General features: G+C 55.9%; 1 protein-coding gene across 12 annotated transcripts; it reads left to right on the top strand.

Moving 5' to 3' along the window:
* The first annotated feature begins 691 nt into the window (after nt 1-691).
* LOC121106549 lies at nt 692-11,236 on the top strand. Of its 12 annotated transcripts, none has more exons than XM_046906172.1 (12): nt 692-1,030; nt 2,109-2,157; nt 2,610-2,657; nt 7,036-7,107; nt 7,218-7,317; nt 7,434-7,493; nt 8,457-8,531; nt 8,726-8,797; nt 8,870-8,989; nt 9,706-9,810; nt 10,511-10,658; nt 10,844-11,236. In XM_046906172.1, exons 7-12 carry the CDS (start codon nt 8,504-8,506, stop codon nt 11,145-11,147), a joined length of 777 nt encoding a protein of 258 aa, XP_046762128.1. In that variant the 5' UTR covers nt 692-1,030; nt 2,109-2,157; nt 2,610-2,657; nt 7,036-7,107; nt 7,218-7,317; nt 7,434-7,493; nt 8,457-8,503; the 3' UTR covers nt 11,148-11,236. The 12 variants fall into 12 exon arrangements, with proteins under 12 accessions (XP_046762128.1, XP_046762125.1, XP_046762123.1 ...); XM_046906171.1 differs by lacking the exon at nt 692-1,030 and adding an exon at nt 1,515-1,948; XM_046906169.1 differs by lacking the exon at nt 2,610-2,657.
* Nucleotides 11,237-12,030: the final 794 nt, after the last annotated feature.

Genomic DNA, 12,030 nt, shown 5'->3' on the forward strand with positions numbered 1-12,030 from the left:
TGTGCCTCCCTTTGGCTGCAGCACGTCAAAAATGGTTTGCATTTGAGTGGGAAAACCCGGATTCGGGAAGAAAAGCTCGGTTACCCTGGGCAGCGTTACCCCACACAAGGGGTAACAAGGTCAGCGCAAAGTCGGAGATGGTGTTACCGCTTATCGGGACATAATAGAAGCACAGCCTCTGCCAGCTGGGACATCAGCACAGAAGGCAGAAATGATTGCTCTGATGAGAGCCCTCAAGCAGGCTAAAGGCAAAAGAGCTAATGTCTGGTCTGCTTCTAAGCATGCTTTTGGTGCTGTACACAGTCATGGGGCTATGTGGAAAGGAGGGGGGCTGTTACCAACTCGAGGGAAAGGAATCAAGCACACTCCTGAGATCTGGGAGTTGATAGAAGTGCCTGAGAAGGCGTGAGAAACTGCAAGAAAGCACTGCGGAAGTCATCCGAAAGGTACGAGTGCAGGAGGATGGAGAAATGATTTGGCAGATGAAGCAACCAAAAGGGTGGCAGGAGAGGAGAGGGGAGAAGGGAAAGGGGAAAAGTTGCATGCGTCCGGCGCCACCCGAGAGGAATCCGGCCCCCCCCTTCCTCCCGCAGTCCCCGGAGCGCTGCCAGGCCGCCCTTAGCAACGTGACGCCGCAGGTGGTTGCTAGGGGCGGGCCAGGAAGTGGTTTGTGGCGGCGGAGAGCACTTCCGGGGCAGCGCGGCATGGCGGCGTCGGCTTCGGCTTCGGCGGCGGGCGGGCGGTGAGTGGGGCCGGGCGGAGCGGGTTGTGTCCTGGGCACGGGGTCGGGCTTCAGTCCGGGGGCATGGAGGGGCCGTCGGGGGAGGAGCTGGTGGTGCTGCCGGCAGCCGGAGGCAGGTCCCGGCTCGCAGGCGGGCTGCGTGGCCTGTTGAGGGCTGTGGGTGCCGGAGCGCAGGCCGGGGCGAGCGGGGCGGCTCCCAGGCGGCGCCGCGGCTGCGTTGGGCAGGGCGGTGGCAGCCCCGTGCTCCGTCGTGCGGCGGGAGCTGTCGTGCTTTGTCGCTCTTCGCTGGTCCGTGGAGGGGAAGCTGGCGTGTCGCTTGCTCTCGTTGTTGTTTGTGTGTTGTTTCCGTGGTGGCGGGCCTTGGAGATGGCGTCGGGAAGCGCGGGGCTCCGTCCGGATGGGAAGTTTTGCTTTTGGCGTCGCTCTGTGGAGTTTTGCTTCAGGCCCGGAGCGCGACAGCACGAAGCTGTGGGTGGCGGGGCCTGATGGTGCAGCAAGGATGGCAACGGCATCGTCTTCCTGTGGTGTTCCCCAGCAAAGCCTCGAGGCAGAGCCTGAGCCCCCCTCTTCCCCCGTCCGCCTGGCTTCTGTGGCGCGGCTCTGGCTGTGCTCTGCTGCGCTCTGCGGTGCAGCAGGAAGGCCTCCCTTTGTTTGCCAGTAGGTCAGTCCCCGTAACGTCCTGATAGCGACATGGCACAGTTAAGAAATAGTGCGAGTCAGCATGGGAGGTGCTGTCCTGGAGTTGTTTTGCCTCCTCCTGCTGGCATGTTCCAGAGGCAGAGGGAGGCATGCGGGCAGAGGCAATGTGCACGGTGCCAGCAAGTGCTGCGGGGCACGGGGGGCAGCTTCCTCTCAGGGAAGGACGTGCAAGTGTAAAGCTGTGAGTACCGGCTAGGGATGCTGCCTTGAAGTAAGCGCAGAGGGCGGCGTGCCTGATGCCAAGCCGTGACTCGCCGGTGTGCTGTGGTCCCTGTAACGCTGAAGTGCAGCCAGCTGGTTTGCCTAAAGTTGCAGCTGTGGACTGGGCAGGTCTGGGAGCCCGTTTTGAGTGGGGACATGATTTGTTGCTTTAGTTGAGAGAGATGAGCAGAAGGAGTGGCGCTCGTGCAGGACGCAAGCGCGGTGTGCTGTGCCATCTGTGAGCTTCTGGCAGAGGCAGGTGGTGAAAGTGGCCGTGGTTGCTGCTTGGCAGCCTACGTGAGAGCTGTGAGTGCTGGTCACGCGGTTGGGATTGGTCGCGCCTGAACCTGAAGGAAAGTGGGGAAAAGAAGGGTGCCTTGTGGGCTCTGAGGAGGGGATTTTGTGTTTTCATGGCGTACGAATGCGTTCCCTTTTTCTGATGTGTTTTTGTGCGTTGGTGTTTCAGGTGTGTGAGTGAGGACTCCGCGCTGGAATTTGTACCGAGAAGAGCCCAGGTGAGGAATGGAGCAACGTGCCTTGGTGCTGTGTTTGACTGGGGGAGCGGGCAAGGAGGAATGTTTGTAAAGGTGTAGTTGCTCTGGATTTCACTGAGCGGGACGAGTCTGGGCTGAAGTTTTCTGTGATTCTGTTTGTTGCGTCGTAACGGCTGCCTCGGTAGATTGGAGGGAGGGAGGGAGGGAGAGGGAGATTTTAAAGCTGGAAGCAGTCCGGAGCAGATGGCATTTCTGCCTGCTTTGATGACGCTGTTCAAAGCCTTTGGGTCTGCAGTATGCAAGGTCCTGATTCAAAGGCAGGATTCAATCCAGTCGCAGCTCGTTGCGGGCAAATGCTTCTCTTAAGTGGTCTTCTGAATCAGCAGTGTCAGGGATTTCACAGTGTGTGTGTTGCCGTGGCTGGCAGTCTTTGCAGTTAGGAATGTCTTCCTGTGTTTTTCTGTTCCGAATAGGATCCCGTCCTTGAGCTGCATTAGAAGCAAATTGTGATACCGTGTGCGGTAAGAAAGGGCAGAGGAGCAGGCTCCTCCGGGCGGTGGTCACGTCAGCAAGCTGTCGGAGCTGAAGGAGCATTTGGACAATGCTCTCGGAGCTCGGGTTTGCATTTTGGTGGCCCTGTGTGGGGTGAGGAGTTGGACTTGGTGGCCTTTGTGGGTCCTGTCCAACTTTGGCTGTTCTCTGGTTCTGTGAGCAGCGGACAGGGCTGATTTGGCGCAAGCTCCCGTTCCACGTTCAGCATCGTAGGTGCTGTTAGGAGCTGAGGTGGGTGCCGTGGCAGGCGGCTCCTCCGTGGTGGTACTCCAGTGATGGGGGTCATCGCGCCGTGTTTCTGGGATAGCAACAAGGTCACAACTTTCCAAGTGCATCAGTGTTTCCAACTCCTTCTGCTTATTTCCCAGGCCGTGTGCGTTGTCATAAAGGCACTTCAGCTGGGCTTCCTGTCTCACGGCCTTTCTTTTCTGGAGGATCTAGGATTCCCTAGAACATCCTCCTGCTCTTCTCCGTCGCTTTGTGCTCCACCCTTTTCACCCATCCAGTTTGGTGTGAACCCTCGAACAACCTGCTCAACCCCGGTGGCCCTCATGTTGCCCCCTTCTCCCTTCATAGTTAGTTTAAAGAGCTTTCAATGAGTCCTGCCAGTTCCTGGGCTAGGGCGCTCTTACCCCTTAGAGACAGGCAAGTTCCATCTGCAGACATCGTGCCAGGTGCTGGGTAAATTGCCCCATGGTCAAAAAACCCAAATTCCTGTGTTTGCAGCAACCTCTAAGGCTTTTATTTATGAGGTGGGTTTTTTTGATCCTCTCAGTATCCTGCCCCGCCACTGAAGGTATAGAAGAAAAAAGCAGCTGCACGCCCTTTCCATCTACTACCTACCGCAGTCCCCTGAAGTCTTTCTTGATAGTCCTCAGGCTTTTCTCAGCGGCTTCGTCGCTGCCGGCCTGAACTATCAAGAAGGGGTAGCAATCTCAGGGGCGAATCAGACCAGAAGTTTTCTAGCAAGATCCCTGCCCCGTTCCCCATGGAGGCAGCGCAACTCCGTACGGGTAGGGTCAGGCTGAAATGCAGGGCCCACCGTTCGTCTTAGAAGGGAGTCGCCTCTGACAACCAGCCTTCTTTCCTTCTGGGTGGAGGCAGTCTTGAGGCGTGCGGTTGACTGCTTCACCCAAGGCAAGCTCACGGGTGGACCTCCCAGTGCACCCTCACTCGCCTCTCCCTCGAGTTGCAGGGCGTCAAACGTATTTTGCAGAGGCCCCTGGGGAAGCGAGGATGGTCGGGATGGGGGTTGCCTACTTCTCGGAGCTGGTACCTGTTTCCAGTCCTCGTCCTGTCTCCAGTTGCCTCACTCTCCTCGGCATTGGCAGGACAGCGGGGATCAGAATCACCAAGGCAGGAAAAGACCTCCAGGATCATCCAGTCCAACCGTCCAGCTCCCGCCACCGTTTCCTCACTAAGCCATGTCCCTTAGTTCAACATTGACACATTTCTTGAACACCTCTGTGGATGGTGACTCAGCCACTTCCCCGGGCATCCCATTCCAGTGGCTGTCCACTCTTCCAGAGAATCAGTTCTTCCTCATATCTCCCCTGAACCTCCCCTGGCACAACTTGAGTGACTGGAAAAGGAGAGACATAAACCCCATTTTTGAAAAGGCCAAAAGGAAGACGTGGGGAACTACAGGCCTGTCAGCTGATTATGAAGGAAGTCTTCAGGAAACTATAGTAAAGCAAGCCGAAAACAGAGGTGATTGGTGACAGCCCTTACTTCACTAAGGGCAAATCATGCGTGACCAATTTGTTGTTCTTCTACGATGGCATTATAGCATTAGTGGGTAAGGCTGAAGCCTGAGCTTCTGCGGTCATCTATCTGGACTGACGTGGATTTGACAGATGGACAATTGAGTGGTCCATTAATTGACTTAGCTGGACAGTTAGACTGAGTGGTTGCCGTCCACCATTGTCGCTCATTGTGAAGGCAGAGACCGGTGGTGACCCTCAGGAATCCATTGGTGGAGCTATTCAAGAAATATTTAGCTGTGGTACTAAGGTACGTGGTTTAGTGGGCAATATTGGCAGTAGGTGGACCGTAGGAGTAGAAGATAAGGAGAAGCGGAGGCTCGGGGGAGATCTTCTCTCTCTCTCTCTCTCTCTCTACAAATCCCTGAGAGGAGGCTGTGGCAAAGCGGGGATTGGCCTGTGCCCCCAGGTAACAGCGATAGGAAAAGAGGGAATCAGAATCACCAAGGCAGGAAAGGATCTCCAAGATGATCGAGTGCGACCGCCCACCTACCACCGCTTCCCCACTAAACCATGTCCCTTAGTTCAACATTTAAACATTTCTTGGACACCTCTGTGGATGGTGACTCAACCACTTCCCCGGGCAGCCCGTTCCAGTGCCTGACCACTCTCTCTGAGGATAAATTATTCTTAATATCCATCCTGAACCTCCCCTGGCGCAACTTGAGGCCATTCCATCTCATCCTATTGACAGTGAGATGGGAGAAGAGGCCAACTCTCACCTGGTCACAACCTCCTTTCAGGGAGATGCTGTGAGCTGTGAGCCCTCAAGTTGCGTAACCGTTGGGGTTATGGCAACTGATTAAAAATGATGGGATGGAAAGTAATGAGTTTCCTCATAGGAGGCGCTCATCTTGAGCTGTCAATCTGAAGAAGTGCAAACAGATGCGGACAAAGGAGAGTCAATGCGGTGTATTGAAAAAACATGCAAGGACATGACGCATAAGTTGCCAGGTTTGTGGGAAGGTCATATAGCGTACCTCCCCATATTTATTTTTCAGACATCATCCTCCGTGCTAGTGAGGCTTTATCTGCTTGGTTTTCAGGGCAAGTTTCACATTCAGGGATATCCTGTGCAGTAGCGTCCTTGTTGCAGACCCTGTTTCTGTATTGCGTCTCTTCTGGGCCCGCTGAGCAAGAAGAAATTCCTTCTTGAGGTTGTCAAGGCACTATGAAAGTTTTCCGGCAAAGCTGTGGATGCCCCGTCCGTGGAGGTGTTCAAGGCCTGGTTGGGTGGCGTCCTGGGCTGCCTGGCCCAGTGGGTGGCATCGCTGCGCACAGTGGTGGGGTTGGACGTACCACTTGTTTAACGTCCCCTCCAAGCCAGGGCATTCTATGGTGCTGTGATTCTACGATGTAAGTGTGACAAGCGTCAGCTGTGGTTTTCTGTAGGTGTCAGGGAATGGTCCCCCACGGTGATGGTGCCCAGAGCAAGGGACAGAGCTCTGCGCCTACCCTGGGAGGACTCTCACCCTCCTGAGCTGCCCAACAGGATGTGCTCCCTGGGGGAGGTGGCTGCACTGCAGCTTCGCTGCCACGGTTGCGCCCAAATAGCCCCTGCTCTCCCCAGCAGAGGTGCCCCAAGCAGCGACCCCAGGCAGCCCTGGTGCAGCGCATCACAAGACAAGGGGCACACGGGGAGCCTCCTACCCAGCATCACGAGGCCGTGAAGTCGCAGTGCCCCACCTTGCTGTGCTGAGCCGTGAGGTCATAACGCCCATCTGTGACGTCTGTCCCGAGCTACAGGATCACTGTGTGCCTGCCTCGACAGCAGCACTTGCTGTGGCTGCAGCAGCTGTGGTGGCAGCATGGCACGAGTGTGGGGGTCCGTGGCCCCTGTCCGTCTCGTTGTCGTCCTCCTCCTTACCGCCGTGTGTTCCCGGGAGAGCTTTGCTGCTCCGTGGCGAGCACCGGGAGCAGGTGGGTGGGCAGAGAGGGGGCCAAAAGTGAGCAGCACTGGGGGCCAAAAGTCAGGCTGTATCCCCGTGGTGCCAGAGCACGGTTCCCTGGGGCCTGCTTTCCATGGTGGTCCGATGGTGATGGGCAGCACCTCAGGGGCCAGGAAAGAGCCCGTGGCAGCTCTGCTCCCCAGGGCTGGTTCCAGCCGTTGTCGGGGCCGTGACTTGGCCTCTTGCTGGCTGGAGCACAGCCTTCATCCTGGGAGTTGTCGTAGGGGGGAAGTTTAGAGGATGTGTGCTGGGAAAAGCGTGAGCGTTTCTGACCCAGCCTCATGGCACTCCCCGTAGTCGAATGCCAGTATTCAGCACAGCCCTGGCCCGCGGCCCAGAGGAAGAGACAGGCATGGTTTCCTCCAGTGTGACCTTCCTTTGTGTACGTGAGAGATCTCCCAGTAAGAAAGCCCCGAGGGGCTGTATCTTCTTCCACGCGGTCCATGAGGCATGTGGAGAGAGTATTTTGTGAGCTGCCGGGTGCCAGCCAACAGGTCCTCCTGGCTGCTCTGCAACTTTGGAAATCACGGCCCGAGTCTTTCTTCCGTGCCGTTACCTGACCCACCTCCTGCTACTAAGGGAGAAGATGGCAACATGCAATGGGAACTAGTCTCGTCTGTTCTTCTTGATTCTAGATGGCGCCTTTGGTGTTCCGTTTCCGGATGGTCGCCTGGATCCGGATTTTGTGCCTCAGGGGAAACCCAGAGGTAAGTTGTGAGCGTGTGTTTCCTCAACGGCAGAACGATGCATGCCCTAACTGTTGGTAATTTTACTGAAGATGCTGTCAAGGTCTTCCTAATGTGCTTACACCTTGAAGGGCTTGCACAGATAAGTCCTAAGTGTTTGGTTAGTTGGAGAGCTGCCACATATGAGTGGGATGGTTACCCCTGCCATCAGCTGAGAGCACCCAGGCCTTGGTATGTGGGTCATTCCCTGACCCAGCGCCAGACCCTGCAGGTCACTCAGGAAATGTAGGCCCCAGTGTGCAGTGGAAGCTCTTCTCACCTGTGTCTGATCCCGCTTGTGCCTGCAGGCCCTCTTGGTCAATCAACAGCGTGGAATCGTGTCCCTGAGCCCGGTGTGGATGCTGGAGGTAAGTCTCCAGTCTTCATTTTCTCGATATTTGTTCCTATTTGGTTGTGATGGTTCAGCAGTGGTTCGTCTTTTCATTGGCCAGCGGGTTCTTCTCTGTGAGAAGCATGGGTGTTTACGATTTCTTGGGCGCTCCATGCTCCCAGTGTGGTGTTGGCTTGGCCTTTGTGCATCCGAGGCCCCCCAGTAATGAAGCCTCAAGGGGATGAGTGTTCTTCGGTGAGGTCCCTGAGAGTCCTTTCACGTGGCCTGGAGAGACTCTTTGGAATGCTGCTTCAGCAGCTTTCCAAAGCCAACAGGTCAGCTGGCTTGTGTGCCCCTCTGGATCTTTCATGCCGCGCCCGCATGGCAGGTGATTACCGGAGCCCCTTCCAGACGCTGCTGGTTCCTAAGGAAGAGGGAGATCACAGCGTGCAGTGGGAACGTTTCTCATGTGCCCTCGATTACAGCTGTGTCTCCAGGCAGTGGCTTGTCAAAGTCTCAGTTTAATCAGGTCCACGAGACTCAGTGCAGTCTCGTAGGTAGATCAGCAAAAGGGGGGAGCACTTAGGTTTTCATGTTGTTTCCAAGTGAAGTGTGTCTTCGTACTCCCTTTGCAGAAGAGAAGGGAGGATGTGGGTCAGGATGAGTGGTGTGCGTGGCGTGCTTTGCCTTGCAAAGGTGTCTTTGCCAGCCACTCCAGCCGTGAGGTGTTTCGAGTGCCTTCTGCAGAGCCAGCAGGCAGGGTTCAGTTGAGTGTGAAGCTGGGTCGAGCTGCGGGAGAGCTTTCCTCTGGGCAGCTCCACACGTGGCTAGTTTTGCCACAATTGCGGTGCCACTGCAGGCACCCGGGGACTGTTGCAAAGATGCTCCTGAGTGGAAGGGAGAGAACAGTGTCATGAAGGAGTCCCCTGTTTTGATTGCCTCCTCTGTCATTCTGGCCGCAAGAATGTTTAATGAGAGTTGCTGTGTGCTGTGTTTGCAGGTGTGACTGGAGGTGTAGGTGATCCAGCTTCCCCTCTGCGATCCAGGATGCGTGGGAGTCCGTCATCTCACATGGGTATGTCATGGCTCTGTAGATCCTTTGTGACAGCTGACAGCGCAAAGGCCAAACGTCAGCCAGGTCTCTCGGCAGATGTGAGAGCGTAGTCCTGCGTGGTGTATGTCCTTGCACTGCGCGATCCCCTGCTATGCTCGGCAGCGCAGTTATGCCGCTGTGTGTGATGGAAACTTTTTGTGGACCTTTGGTTGCAGAAGTGCGGCCAGGGAAGGCGTTGCCAAGTCCTCAGCTCTTTCCTGTGCTGGAGCCCCGCTGGAATCCCAGGGGTAAGTAGTTTATCTTTACTGACTTCACTGACTCCCCGCTGATCTTCCAAACTTCCGGCACAGGCGATGTAGCTTCCTACGTTGTGTTAGGTCCGGAAAGAGGAAAGGATACATCTAGAAGAGGGAGATACTCCCCGAGGTCATCTCCTGGGCTAAAGGAACTCCTGAAGGAAATGGAGAAGGCAGCGCGTGGTGGGTATACTTGAGTGTGTTCACTGTGAGACTTGGGAAGCTGAGGTCTGATATGCATGGGTGGATAAGCTGTAGCCTGCACGGCAGGAAGGGATCTCTCAGAGCCGCGGTGTGGTGGTGTTCCGTGTAAGACCTTGCAGGCACTGTCAAGCTCCAGAGATGGTCTGCTGGCACTTCTGCATCCAGCCAAGACCCTGAGACAGCTGCTCGCCCAGCACGACCGTAACTTGTCAGAGCTGCTTTGTGCAGACATTGGCACCCAGATGGCAGCAAGTGGCGAGTGCTGTGCTCCTGTTTGAACAAAGCCCTCTGTGCTGCTGAGCAAGTTCAAGGCAGGAGGAGCATCCCAAGCAGGGGTGGCTGTCTTTGCTAATGCTGGAAACGAGGTGGAGATGGTGATTCTGGAGATGGTTCTGCCGGAGCTTGAATTTGAGCGTGCAGGTGCCTGGCTGTGATGGGTGGAACAGGATGGTTGGTGATGGTCCCAGCACGGTGCGTGAGGGCCCTGGCCAGGGGCCTTATTCCTCGGGAGGCGTGAGAAGTTTTGGCACCCTCCAATTCCTGGGAGGGCCCAAATGCCCTTGGGCAGCGGAGGGGGTCGCAGTGGCTTTGGGGGGCCGGGACCTGCAGACTTTGCCTGAGCTCAGGGTAGGAGAAGCTCAGTTCCTGATGAGAGGACGTCGCATCCAATGGTACTGTCCTGTTTCTTTCGGAAGGAAGTGACCAACCATCTGCACAGGACGCGCTGCGGTTTGGCAGCCATCCCACACTGCCAGTCTCGGCCAGAGGAACACAGACAGCGCCGACAACTGGCATGCCAGGTAATTTGTGTCCTGTGGTCATCCAGTGTCACTAACCAGAGTCAGTGTGTGCCTGCAGGCTCTTCCTGCCTGCTCTTGCACCCCAGGTCAGCAGCCAAACCTGAGCGTATGAGCACAGAGCACATGTAAAAGAAGCCCGGGGTGGCTCTCTGAAAATGGCTGACCTCAGTGGGGTTTGGTGAGTTGTTCCAGCAGCATGCCCGAGAAGGTACATGCAGACCTCTGTGACGCCGCCGCTCACCTCCCAGTGCTCACAGAGAGTTGTGAGCTCTGCCCTTTTGGATTCCTGTGTGGTAGGAGCGTGCAGGAGTATTTCTCCCCTGGGCTGGCTGCGGCTGTGCCCTGTGCTGGCTCGAGGCTGACCTTCAGCCTGGGCGGTGTCCTGAGGAAGAGCTCAGGACACGTGCGCTGGGGAAAGTGTGAGGGCTTCTGCTGTGCAGTGCTCCCCGCAGCCAAAGCCCAGAGCCCAGGGCAGAGCGCCAGCCCTCGGCCCAGAGGAATACATGGGCAGTGGTGGTGCAGCCTCACCCTGCCCAACGAGAAGTGGAAGCAGTCCTTTTTGTCCCCTGGTGCTTAGGCACCAGAGACAGAGGTGGTAGCCTCTGATGAAAAAGAAAATCCCGTGGGTCCGTGAAGCGCACAGTGAGATGATCTGTAGCGCAGGTGATGGTAACATGCAGCATTATCTCATTTCTTTCAGGGGTGGATGCTGGGAAAAACACAAGGGCTGTGCTTCAGGAGTTTCTGCAGGTGCACTTCACCCTAGTGATCACAGTGCTTGTAACTGTGCTGCTGTCTGGGCTGGTGATGACCTGTATTGCTGTGTCGTGGATGTGGCACAAATATCCGTGAGTTGTCTTTTCCCCAAGACACTTAATTGCTGCATTTGGCAAGGAGGCACTTGTGGCGCCGGGATCCTGGGCGGCCAAGTCAGCTGCTGGCAGCATGCTGCTCGGATGAATGTTGCGGTGTCTTTTAAGTGTCCTCCTAATTCCCATCAGTGAGTAGTGCTTTCTGAAACTCATTCTCACAGAGTGTGCAAGAGGGCAGAGACAGCTCCAGGACAAGCGCATCCTGAGAGTGACCGGGAGAGAGGCCAATCTGGAGGTGAAGGCAGAGCGGAGCTGGGAGAGGCAACAGAAGATGCCGTAGTTGCCCAAGAAAAGAAGAATGTGTCCAGCGGATCCAGCCCGTTCCCCTCCTCCTTTGAAGCGGAGTTTGAACAGCTGTGCAGCAAAATCCGCACAGACCCTTCCCTTTGGCCCACGTGTCCCAGCAGCTCTCCCACGGACGGCGTCTCTTCCCCAGATGCCCGCGGTTCTCGGGGTTCCCCATAGCCATCTAGTGCCCCGGTTACCTGTGTCAGCAGGGCTGGGGTCCCCTGGAAGACCCCGCTTTGTGAGTAATAAAGACACCCTGTGCAAAAGCAGCTGTTTTGAGCATTTCCATGGGGTTCTAGTGCATAGGGAAGGGCTGGGGAGGCTTGATATGTGAAGAGTTGTCCTTGAGCTCTTCTAGGCTCCTGCCCTGAATCAGGGCAGGCGGCGAGGGAAGGAAGCAGCTGGAAGGGGGAGTTTCCAGCACTGAGCACCTGTGGGAGAAACTACGTGGTAGCAAAGGCTACCAGTACAATGCTTACGCCTGCAGGTGAAGAGGCGACAGCCTGCCCTATGGCAGTCCTAGATTAGAAGTCACAGAAATCGTCGTACGAGTCGTCATAGAAGTCACGGAATGGCGTGGATTGGAAGGGACCTCAAGGACCTTCGGGTTCCAAACGCCAACCAAGCAATGGGTTCTAGGGGACCCATTGGAATTAAGGTGCCGGTTTTGACAAGTGGAAATGTGTCGTTCAGGAGTATAGGAGCGATCCGCTCGGGGTCGCTGAAAGATTTGAAACGACACTAAAAGCAGCATCCTGACTGGGCGGATATAGACGCGATGCTGGGTGAGTTCACCGGGACGGAAGAGCAATGAATTCTGAAAACGGCTAGGACTCACGTCCAGGCTCAAGTGAGTGCCCGAAGGGCCTCACCCAAAGGCCTGCAAGGGCAGATGGAGGGTTTTGTCCTCCGTTTTGTTTTGGAAAGGCCATAGATGAGTTCAGGATCTAAGAGCAATAGATAAGATTGTGGAAGCTTTACAGCCAGTAGCTGCAAACCCCTATACACTGTTAAGTAGACTCAAGCCAGAAAGGAACTACTTGAGAGTGTTAGGTCTGAA

This window comes from Gallus gallus, unplaced genomic scaffold, assembly GCF_016699485.2.
Source record: "Gallus gallus isolate bGalGal1 unplaced genomic scaffold, bGalGal1.mat.broiler.GRCg7b scaffold_42, whole genome shotgun sequence".
NCBI lineage: Eukaryota > Metazoa > Chordata > Aves > Galliformes > Phasianidae > Gallus > Gallus gallus.